This window comes from Trichomycterus rosablanca, chromosome 11, assembly GCF_030014385.1.
Source record: "Trichomycterus rosablanca isolate fTriRos1 chromosome 11, fTriRos1.hap1, whole genome shotgun sequence".
NCBI lineage: Eukaryota > Metazoa > Chordata > Actinopteri > Siluriformes > Trichomycteridae > Trichomycterus > Trichomycterus rosablanca.
Genome location: NC_085998.1, coordinates 24,083,801 through 24,096,511, shown reverse-complemented (window position 1 = coordinate 24,096,511; position 12,711 = coordinate 24,083,801). Strand labels below are relative to the sequence as shown.

Below are 12,711 nucleotides of genomic sequence, written 5' to 3'. Positions count from 1 at the left end.
CTTACTAATCATTAGTGCTAAATTAAACGGAGTTTATTATAAATACACGTGTGAATATAATCTTAAATTAACCTAAATCATTCCTGTGTGTTTACAACTGCCTAAAAACCGGATACACTATCTCGCGCTCTCTGTTCATCGCGGGTTTGCGACTCCGGCTCTGATTGGTAGTTTCTTTTTCTTTAGAAGTTTTTGGCGGGTGAAATACCAACAGTCTGACTGAACTAACGCCATCTAATGATCTGGAGCCTGGTGCAAGAGCAGAACATAGTCTGGATAAATAAAATACGTATGATGCACTATTTAATTTCTGTTTCTCTGTTATTTGATTTTCTGATTAGTTTGTAAACATGTAAAACGGCCCGTTTTCCCTTTTATCAATATAAAATAAAAATATAAAAAATAATCATTATTAAATAATCAGACTTGATAAAGAAAGGCAGGAGCCATGTGAGGACTTATGCCCAAGTATACATGAAAGAAAGCATGAATGGACAGATATCAGGAAAACATATTTTATTATATGACATGTTTAATGTCATTAAAGAAATCACTTGTTATATTAGTTGGGATGAGCTTCTTATTTTGTCCTATTTAATTTGTTTATTGCAAAGAGCTAATTTGCTAATAAACCTAATTCAAATCTGGGGTTAATAAATGTAATTGCAACTGTATATACATAGGACGGCACGGTGGCTCGGTGGGTAGCACTGTCGCCTCACAGCAAGAAGGTCCGGGTCCTTTCTGTGCAGAGTTTGCATGTTCTCCCTGTGTCTGCGTGGGTTTCCTCCCACAGTCTAAAAACATGCAATCAGGTTAATTGAAGACACTGAATTGCCCTATAGGTGAATGGGTGTGTGTATGCCTGTGTGTGTGTGTGTGTGTGCGTTTGTGTGTGTATCTAACCTGCAATGGACTGGCGCCCCGCCCAGGGACTCTAAACTAAAGGACCTAGAGGGACTCTAAACTAAAACTAAACCTGGGTCATAGAGGTGTTATCTGATTTGTTTTACCTCTGCCAAGGGTGCCACTAACTCTGAAATAGACAGCATATTTTACAGTGTTTGCATGTGCATTTAGATATACTTTTACTAAAACAGTTAATGACAAATAGGTACCTCACCTGTTATGTCACTCACATGATTTTAAAAGCATATAGCTGAATACAATCTAAGCAGAAATGTAAAGAGCTAAAAGCTTAGGGTTTTGCAGTATGGCTCTACAGTGACAGTCATATTCTTCAAAATCATAAATATTACAAATATGTGTGTGTACATGCGTGTGTGATAATTCATATAAAATTAATATGGTATGGTTTCAAATTTAATGTAATTATATTAGCTTAACAAACATAAATACAAACTTTAAGACAATCACATTGTTAAACCAGTGCGTTGTATAATGTTTATTAAAGCAAGGAACATGATTTGCCCAGAAAATTATTTAAAAAATGATTTGGTGCCTTTTCAGTTGATAAACTTAAATGAAAAACATACAAAGAGACCAAATCCCCCTGAGATAGAATATATTTATTAAGCAAGAGGTAATCAGGAAACACAATGTATTTTCTGTTTTTCCTTTTCCTTGTTTCCTTTCTTTTTTATACAAAACTTAAAATATTTGTCAAGCTGTGGAAATAAACATAAGGGAAAGATAATTCTCATATTCTCATACCAGTGGGTATTGCTTACAGGTGTGTACAGTATATATATATATATATATATATATATATATATATATATATATATATATATATATATATATTTATATATTTATATATATATATATATATACAGTGTATCACAAAAGTGAGTACACCCCTCACATTTCTGCAAATATTTCATTATATCTTTTCATGGGACAACACTATAGACATGAAACTTGGATATAACTTAGAGTAGTCAGTGTACAACTTGTATAGCAGTGTAGATTTACTGTCTTCTGAAAATAACTCAACACACAGCCATTAATGTCTAAATGGCTGGCAACATAAGTGAGTACACCCCACAGTGAACATGTCCAAATTGTGCCCAAAGTGTCAATATTTTGTGTGACCACCATTATTATCCAGCACTGCCTTAACCCTCCTGGGCACGGAATTCACCAGAGCTGCACAGGTTGCTACTGGAATCCTCTTCCACTCCTCCATGATGACATCACGGAGCTGGTGGATGTTAGACACCTTGAACTCCTCCACCTTCCACTTGAGGATGCGCCACATGTGCTCAATTGAGTGTAGTCCATCACCTTTACCTTAACTGCCTTGCTGAGGAAGCTGGTCATCTTGGAGGTTGTGTTTAGGGTCGTTATCCTGTTGGAAAACTGCCATGAGGCCCAGTTTTCGAAGGGAGGGGATCATGCTCTGTTTCAGAATGTCACAGTACATGTTGGAATTCATGTTTCCCTCAATGAACTGCAGCTCCCCAGTGCCAGCAACACTCATGCAGCCCAAGACCATGATGCTACCACCACCATGCTTGACTGTAGGCAAGATACAGTTGTCTTGGTACTTCTCACCAGGGCGCCGCCACACATGCTGGACACCATCTGAGCCAAACAAGTTTATCTTGGTCTCGTCAGACCACAGGGCATTCCAGTAATCCATGTTCTTGGACTGCTTGTCTTCAGCAAACTGTTTGCGGGCTTTCTTGTGCATCAGCTTCCTTCTGGGATGACGACCATGCAGACCGAGTTGATGCAGTGTGCGGCGTATGGTCTGAGCACTGACAGGCTGACCTCCCACGTCTTCAACCTCTGCAGCAATGCTGGCAGCACTCATGTGTCTATTTTTTAAAGCCAACCTCTGGATATGACGCCGAACACGTGGACTCAACTTCTTTGGTCGACCCTGGCGAAGCCTGTTCCGAGTGGAACCTGTCCTGGAAAACCGCTGTATGACCTTGGCCACCATGCTGCAGCTCAGTTTCAGGGTGTTATCAATCTTCTTATAGCCCAGGCCATCTTTGTGGAGAGCAACAATTCTATTTCTCACATCCTCAAAGAGTTCTTTGCCATGAGGTGCCATGTTGAATATCCAGTGGCCAGTATGAGAGAATTGTACCCAAAACACCAAATTTAACAGCCCTGCTCCCCATTTACACCTGGGACCTTGACACATGACACCAGGGAGGGACAACGACACATTTGGGCACAATTTGGACATGTTCACTGTGGGGTGTACTCACTTATGTTGCCAGCTATTTAGACATTAATGGCTGTGTGTTGAGTTATTTTCAGAAGACAGTAAATCTACACTGCTATACAAGCTGTACACTGACTACTCTAAGTTATATCCAAGTTTCATGTCTATAGTGTTGTCCCATGAAAAGATATAATGAATTATTTGCAGAAATGTGAGGGGTGTACTCACTTTTGTGATACACTGTATATACTGTATATATATATATATATATATATATATATATATATATAAAATATGTTCTTTTTTACTGGTTGATACGTTGTTGCATGCCTGATGTTTGAGCATTTAGTGTGTTTGTAGACTGTACATAGTAAAAATACAAATATTCACAGAATAAGCACTACATTACTGTATTCCTGCTAAACAAAATAATATAGTCAGGAATACAGTATATGCAAAACATTTTATAGTCCTCTACTTCTAGTTCATGGTTCATAATCACAAATCGCTTAGGATACAATGCTTTAAAGAGGTGTGCTTTATACTAGTACATGTTAAGAAATATGTAGGGTTGCATGTACAAAATATACAGAATATGCATGTAACTGAATTTGTACAAAATAGTTTTTTTTTTCCTTTACTGTTTTTATTGGATTTTTATGGTAAGGATGCAGTATCCTGTATATTTTCTAGGCCTACAAAAATACGTTTTTTGTATGCTGCAGACGGAACGATTAATTCATTTGTTTTGATCATACGCTTAAACAACAGTGAATTTTACAAAATGATATACAGTCACGTTCCACAATCACTGGAACAGCAAGAAGGACATTAGATTGTCTGGTACTATACAATAGCTGGATATTCTGGCATGGCCACAGAGTGCATTTGAAAAAATGGCCTCTAAGTAACAGAAAAAGTAGCTCTCCTGCTAAATGTGTCTACTCTTTCATTACGTTTTTATTTTTAGATTCTGTTATTTTATGCTCTCAAAAAGCTGAAAAAGTCTACATAATGACATACTTTGCATGCTAGAGCAGAAGAATAACCTTAATAAGAGTGATATGTTAGTCCCTCTAGTGCAGGAAAATATTTTTACATTTCAATTGTGCCACATGCCAAATAGAGTTGTGGTAAATTTGACAGGTACATAAACTCACAAAGTGGAGATACTATGTAATACTTACATACCTGTATATTTTCTAAATAAAATCTGTAAATTGACATTAGTTCAATTCAGTATGATAACAAAAGCCTTGGCTCACAACTATTATAACCAGTATAAATTTTAAACAGGGTTGCTTGTGTACAGTATTATCATGTTTCACATTGCTACATGTTATGTATATAGATTAGGTCCATGCACATACTGTATTAAAATTCCTGTTAATGGAAAGTCTTTCTGTCAGATTGTGCCTCTGAACAATTGCATTACTTTAGGTTGCAACAAAGAAAGAACCAACCCTTGTTTATAATTATGAAATTAATATTGAGGCTTCAACTAACAATTAAATGGATATTAATTTGAATATATACAACCAACATTTGACAACATTAATTAAGATAGGTAAAAATGTCAAAATATATCAGTGTGGGTTATAAGTTTATGCTGAAAATATTAAACAAGGTAACCTATAATCAATGAAAATTTATTTAAAAAAAATAAATTAAAAATAAATATTAATGTTTTACCCAACCACAGCTGGAGGTTATTAGATGCTACTATAGCTTTGGAACCAGGTTCATCCGGCTGGATGTGATAAAATTTAAGAAACCTTGGTTTGAGCTAGAGAGAGTGCACACAGGGGACAATAATAGGATGGAGAATTTGGAGAGATTTCGTACCGAGTACATTTTAATCCACTAATCACATTAGGCATTATATGAGAATTTGTTATTGTTATTACATAATTATTTAATTATTTGGAGCTAATTAGGCACATACATTTTTCTTACATTTTTAAAAAACCCATTTTTACAAGGGTGCCAATAATTCTGGAAGTGTCTACAGGTATCTTTGCACGAGTGGTAAAAACATTGTTGTGAAGGGAAATGCCGTTGTACAGTATCTACAACTTCTGTGTACAATGTAAAACTGTTCAAAACAAAGTTACAGATACAGAAGCAATGTTATGTAATACATAACCTTAGACATAACACTGTTCATGGATACATGATGAAATGCTGTTTCATCATTTTGATCTTATCAAAAGCGTTCATCTCAGTTTGGAATTTTGGGCTCCATTCTGAGTGAGGCTTCATACATGCTTTCTTCATCCATTACATTGCTACTGTCCAGCAAATACTGAGCTGCCTAGAAAACAAGCAAGAGAAAACAGTTTTAGTCCAAAATCACCTACTGGCCATAGAGTATTGAGTTTTATTGGTTATTACCATTGCCTTTTATTGGAAATGTTTAAGAAAAACTATTTACCATCCAAAAAAAGTCTAATACCTTTGGCTGATGATCAATCTTGTACGCTGTTTGCTGAAACTGTCGGATTTCTCTGATGATATGGGAGATCTTTAATATAACAAAAATGAACATAAATTAAAAGTTATGTAAAGCTATTATATTTGGACACTATGAAAAGAATCAGTTTACTGGAAAAGACAATTATGCTTCAAAGGTAAAAGAGAAAGAGGATCGGTCAGCAACAAGATGGAGGAATAACATTACAGGAACAATAAATAAACATTAAAAAAATTTAAGACCCAACAGAAGATGTTCTAGAGATCATCCATATTTAACTATTAAACCTCTAAAATAACCCAAATATGATGAAACAACTCTCATTTTTACTTAACCATAACAAAATATAAGGTTTGTAAGGTTGATGCATGTTCTCACTCACAAAGCTAAACCTGGATTGAAATTGGATTCTCTAGCAGGACAATAATTTAAAACATATGTTCAAAAATCATTTGATGACAACAGAATCAAGCTTTTGCCATGGTCAACCTAGAGTCCTGACCCAAACTCCACTGTAAGGAAAACTAAAAAAGAAGGATGTGGGTTTGTATTAGAAGTGCTCTCAGATTCCCCTTTTTCATTAAGCATTATCAGAGCTGTTAAGTTTGCAAAGGGAGATTACACACATAGAAGTTGTGTTTTTGCACAGTAGTTTTTGTTTTTAAATAAAGGTTTCTAATAATGGAAATAATTTATTATTTAATTCTTATTTATCAATTTGATCTGCACAATTCAAAAAACTGAAAGTTGTACAACTATCTTGGAGAAATAACAGTCATAACAATGCATCAAAATCTAAAAAGCTGTCACGGGGTGGTCAGTGCCTCATGACAGAGACACAAGGGGTGTGTTCGAAAACCTAGTGAGCTCTCTAAATAGACAGCATTTTACGTCATCCTACGCACGCTCCCAAGAAGCAGGCTGTTCGAATTTCTAGATGCCTCAAAATGCTGTCTACTAAGTCACCTTGAATCCGAATGCTATTTTGACAGAATAACAAGGGAGCATCCGACGCTGCCTTAACGGTGAAGGCAATCCCAGCATTCAGTGAGGCACAACTTTTCTCACAGAAAAATAAAAAACATGGCGGACGGTGCGGAGAAACGAACTGAGTTATTTTCGAACGTAAATAAATTATTATTGATTTTTAATTTGTATAAACTTGCACAAGTGTCATTTATTTGCAAATTTGGGCTTGTCAGCGAATTTAACTGTTTTCGGTACACGGAGGGAGATGTTAGTTGACATGCTAGCGCGTTGTGCCACCCCATCCCATTGGTTTGAATGGCATGAGGCTAACTGTGTTAGCTTAGTAAGTGAAAACTGATGTAATCGCTGTCTAAGTAGTGCATTCGAATAATCTGCCTTATAAGTCAATGACTTATTAGAATCCTCTTTACTTAGGCAGCTGCCTATCTAGGCAGTAAGACAGCAAGGCAGCTTACTAGGTTTTCGAACACACCCCAGGTGTAACCCCACATCTGCAATGTTATAGGGTAAAATGCATGTTTGGACGCAACTCTTTCAGCTTCTTAATCCACTGCTCAGAGGAACCCAGTAAACTGGCAGCAGCAAACAAATACAAGAATGCTGCCAAGCAACACATGAACCTAAATTCGAGACTAGGCAGCTACATACAGAAACTCAACCTTGTTTACCAGCTGTGTGGAGGAAACCAAACCAAATTAAATCCTCAGAAATACGCCAACAGGAGAAGCCAGGCATTTTGTTAATTTCAGCCAGGCGTATCAGCCAGATAAACAAAGAACTAACAGGAATAACAAACAACCTGCCACAAAGGAAGTCAAGAAGTCAAAGCACGACCTATGTGCAGAAAGTAATGTTTAATTAAGTGCAGAAAATACTTTGAAGCAAGAGAACTGAACTTTCCATTAATGAACCAAACCCCTAGTGACAGTCAGCGTGGAAACTACAGATGGGCATTTCACAAAAGCATTACATTTTTTTATTTTAAAAATAATTATTTTAAAATTTACCACTGCATTTATAAAGCACAGTCAATCAAATAGTAAAATAACAACATTCTTTACCATTCTCATTTTGGAGAAGTTAACCAGGTTATCCTCAGTGTAGTTTGGTGTGCCTTCCTCAATGAATGCCAGGTCTGTGAGGTACATCCCCAAGTACGGCACACATGGAGGATCACAACTAGCAAGCACATAAATATTCGATCAGATAATGTACATTTACATAAATGCATATATATGTAAACATGATGAAAAATATTCAAGTATAAAATGTTTGGTGTACTTTTTTAAAGCTTCTCTCAGGTTCTTAAACCTTCCCTCAGAGGAGACCAGCTTCTGCAGCTTGTCAATCACGGTTTTTGTCTAAGGAATAAATCAAAATAAAAAATCAAAACATACCATTCATTAAAATTTTTTTACTTTTTAAAGTTAAAAGAGTTATAAATTTAAACTACAACAATAACAACAAAACCCACTCATATGACTGTAACCAAATCAACAAAATGATCATTTGGCCTTTCTATATATCACAACTTTTTAATATATCACAAGCAAATTGCTCCAGAAGCAGCGTGAGGTTTCCTTTTCTTGAGCGGACTCCATCAACAATTCCATGTGGCTTGGTTGAGTTTAAGTGCCGCTTGGTTATCTCTGTTTCCGGCGTTTGTTTAAGGTACCCTATTTTTTTCCCCAAGTACTGGGTTGTTGCAGATGGCCGAAGCAGCCTGTGATATTATGAGCTGCTAATGTTTTTGTCTTTCATTTGTTATTCTGTTTCTGTTATTTTGGCCACTGTTCTGGAAGGTTCCACAATTAGCAGTTTAACTGGTAACAGGTGAGGTAATCAAGATTTAGTATAAAAGAAGCTTAGCCTTTGCAAGGAAGAGTGGTTCGAGGTTCATTTCTTTGTGCCAAACACTATGATGTAATTGTCAGTCAGTTAAAAAAGGGTTTCTCATTGCAAGAATTTAAGTTATTCATCATCTATAGTTTATAATATTATAAAACGATTCAGGAAAAATATCTGTGTTTAAAAAAAACAAGTAAAGAGGCTTTTGCTGAATGTGCGTGACCACCGTTTGAAAAACTGTCATGCTACAATGATGGACATAGCCACATGGGCTTGGGAGTACTGTGAAAAAAATCATTGACACTTAACAACGTCCCCTGCTGCATGAAGAAATGCAAGCTGAAACTGTACTATGCAAAGAGGTTTCATTTGCACAGAAAAGCCGACAAGTTCACTGGGCCCTAAGTCATCTATGTTCTATGGTCAGATGAGTCAATGTTTCAGTTTGTTTTTGGAAAAAAAGAACATCGGATTCTATGTGCCAAATATAAAAAAAGACTATCCAGATGAAAACCGAAACTGCACAAATCAGCATCTATGATGGCATGGGCATATATTGAAGCAAAGGCTTATATTGGTATTTCAGAGAGACATATGCTGTCACATGATGTCTTTTCCACAGAATTCCATGTCCAGGTATATATACCTGTTTGGAAACTTTGAGCCAGGTCTTCTTAAGGCGGAATATGGCACTGCGATTTAGGGACGAGGTGATCTCCAGAACGGCATTGTAGTTATGGAGACAGCGGCAGATGTCAGCTACTGCTACCCACTTCTCCATCACAGCCACACGAGTGTTTATGTCGTCGCAGCGGAGGATCTCTGTTGCAATTAGGTTGCTTATCTTAAAAGAGGAAAAGTTGGTAATTGTATGCAATTAATATTTGCTTTACGTGTAACCTATTGAATAACCTATAATTGTAATAAAAAATAATATAATAAAAATTACTTTAGATTATGTCTTTTAATTCAATGCATATTTCACATTATCAGCTAATGAACAAGCCCTAACATAAGTGTGTCAATAGAGTGTAAATGCAGAATAACCACAGAGGATATGTACATCATTAAAGTGTTTTGTGGTTTTCATGATGTAGGGTGTCTTTTCATTTTTGTCGTTCTTCATCCAGCCTTGGCCAAAGAACTCCCTGCAAATTATAAAGAAAGTATTACATTAATTGATGATAAATTGTAATGTACAGTGGGGCCAAAAAGTATTTAGTCAGTCAATAATTGTGCAGGTTCTCCTACTTAGAAAGATAAGAAAGGTCTGTAATTTTCATCATAGGTACACTTCAACTATGAGAGACAAAATGAGAAAAAAAAATCCAGGGAATCACATTGTAGGATTTTTAAAGAATTTATTTGTAAATTATGGTGGAAAATAAGTATTTGGTCAATAACAAAAGTTCAACTCAATACTTTGTAGCATAACCTTTGTTGGCAATGACAGAGGTCAAACATTTCCTGTAAGTCTTCACCAGGTTTGCACACACTGTAGCTGGTATTTTGGCCCATTCCTCCATGCAGATCTCCTCTAGAGCAGTGATGTTTTGGGGCTGTCGCTGGGCAACATGGACTTTCAACTCCCTCCACAAATTTTCTATGGGGTTGAGGTCTGGAGACTGGCTAGGCCACTCCAGGACCTTGAAATGCTTTTTACGGAGCCACTCCTTTGTTGCCCGAGCGGTGTGTTTAGGATCATTGTCATGCTGGAAGACCCAGCCACGTTCCATCTTCAATGCTCTCACTGATGGACGGAGGTTTTGGCTTAAAATCTCACGATACATGGCCTTGTTCATTCCTCCCTTAACACGGATCAGTCGTCCTGTCCCCTTTGCAGAAAAACAGCCCCAAAGCATGATGTTTCCACCCCCATGCTTCACAGTAGGTATGGTATTCTTGGGTTTTTCTTCTTCCTCCAAACACGACGAGTTGAGTTTTTACCAAAAAGTTCCATTTTGGTTTCATCTGACCACATGATATTCTCCCAATCCTCTTCTGGATCATCCATATGCTCTCTGGCAAACTTCAGATGGGCCTGGACATGTACTGGCTTAAACAGGGGGACACGCCTGGCACTGCAGGATTTGAGTCCCTCTCGGCGTAGTGTGTATACTGATGGTAGCCTTTGTTACTTTGGTCCCAGCTCTCTGCAGGTCATTCATCAGGTCCCTCTGTGTAGTTCTGGGACTTTTGCTCACCGTTCTCATGATCATTTTGACCCCACGGGATGAGATCTTGACCCCAAGGGAGATTATCAATGGTCTTGTATGTCTTCCATTTTCTTACAATTGTTCCCACAGTTGATTTATTCACACCAACCTGCTTGCCTATTGTAGATTCACTCTTCCCAGCCTGGTGCAGGTCTACAATTTTCTTCCTGGTGTCCTTCGACAGCTCTTTGGTCTTGGCCATGGTTGAGTTTGGAGTCTGACTGTTTGAGGCTGTGGACAGGTGTCTTTTATACAGATAACGAGGTCAAACAGGTGCCATTAATACAGGTAACGAGTGGAGGACAGAAGAGCTTCTTAAAGAAGAAGTTACAGGTCTGTGAGAGCCAGAAATCTTGCTTGTTTGTTATTGACTAAATACTTATTTTCCACCATAATTTACAAATAAATTCTTTAAAAATCCTACAATGTGATTTCCTGGATTTTTTTTTTCTCATTTTGTCTCTCATAGTTGAAGTGTACCTATGATGAAAATTACAGACCTCTCTTATCTTTCTAAGTAGGAGAACTTGCACAATCAGTGGCTGACTAAATACTTTTTGACCCCACTGTATTTCACAATAAGTAATGGTATCTGCATAACAGAGTATGTGGTCCTCTCAACCAAAAAGGCTTTAATTGTTGGAGACTTTAATATTCATAATTGCATTGATTCTATTTTAGAATCTATAGGTATTACCCAAAATATAACAGGACCCACTCACCGCTGTAAACATACCTTAGTCTTAATATTAACTCTTGGTACTGACATAGACAACCTGGTTGTTTTACCAAAAATGACTTGATCTCAGATCACTCTTTCCTAATATATGAAGTGTGTTTATCTAATGACATGTAACTACCACGTCACTTTCAATCGAAGAACACTATTACGTCTGCAGTTGCAGCAGAATTTATAAACAGCCTACCAGAATTGACAGTTGTGTCACCATTAGACTAAACAGTCTAAAGAGCTAGAACAGGCCACTCAACATTTAGAATTCGTATTCCATACAACCTTAGATAGTGTAGTACCATTTAAAACTAAACAAGCTTGATTCATAGTAAAATGATCACACACATGCTCTAAAACAAGCAGCACGAAAATTGGAGCACAAGTGGCGGAACACTACACTGGAAGTCTATAAGATAGAATGGAAAGATGCCCTAACTGAGTATAAACATGCACTAATAAAAACCAAATCTTTATATTATTCTTTGAGACAGTATCCAAACTTTCAACAAATGTCACAGTAACTGAATCTAATATACCATTTGAGTGGACTAGTGATGAAGATGAAAATAAATAAATAAACAAGGGCAACACGGTGGTTTGGTGGGTCACCTTACAGCAAGAAAGTCCTGGGTTTGATTCCCACGTGGAGCGGTCTGGGTCCTTTCTGTGTGGAGTTTGCATGTTCCCCCTATGTCCGTGTGGATTTCTTCTGGGTGCTCAGGTTAACTGGAGCTACTAAAATTGAGTGTGAATGTGTGTGTGTGTGTGTATGTATGTGTGTTTGCCCTTTGATGGACTGGCAACCTGTCTGAGGTCTTTTCTACCTTTCGCCCAGTAAATCTGACCTAGGCCTGAACAGAATAATGTGGTGGTAAAACAGACAATGAAGAATAAAAGCCTAAACTGAGGTTCTACTGAATTCCACCACCAAACTAACTATGACAAACCACATGAGCTCTCATTTGACTAGGTCATTAGGCATTGGCCAGTTTGTAAGTGTGCCTGTGCGCTGTATTGGCTGAGTGTCCTTTCCATTGTGTTTTTTCTGCCTTGTACCCAGTGTTTCTGTGTGGTGACCCTGAATAAAAGTAGCAGAATAAGACCCAGAATGAACTGGTAAGTAAAAAAATATTACTAAAAGAATAGAAACAGGTAAGATTTAATGTAATTTTTAGTTGTTCCTTTTTGCAGAAAATGTTTCCATTTTAACTGCCTATGCTGAGCATTTATTACTGGTACTCATACCACCCCTACAGGCTACATGTTAACCATATTTCTTTGATAAGCTATAATTAAGACACACATACAG

At 37.2% G+C, this 12,711-nt stretch overlaps 1 protein-coding gene across 1 annotated transcript in view; it reads right to left on the bottom strand.

Annotated features, from left to right (window-relative positions):
* Positions 1 to 5,363: 5,363 nt before the first annotated feature.
* Positions 5,364 to 12,711, bottom strand: part of rasgrf1 (Ras protein specific guanine nucleotide releasing factor 1) — a 104,896-nt gene continuing 97,548 nt past the window's right edge. The window contains exons 22-27 of the mRNA XM_063005312.1: positions 9,517 to 9,601; positions 9,100 to 9,297; positions 7,887 to 7,966; positions 7,667 to 7,784; positions 5,598 to 5,666; positions 5,364 to 5,456 (exon numbers count right to left, since the gene is read on the bottom strand). Of these exons, the coding sequence (XP_062861382.1) occupies positions 5,364 to 5,456; positions 5,598 to 5,666; positions 7,667 to 7,784; positions 7,887 to 7,966; positions 9,100 to 9,297; positions 9,517 to 9,601 (643 nt within the window). The remainder of the gene's footprint in view (positions 5,457 to 5,597; positions 5,667 to 7,666; positions 7,785 to 7,886; positions 7,967 to 9,099; positions 9,298 to 9,516; positions 9,602 to 12,711) is intronic.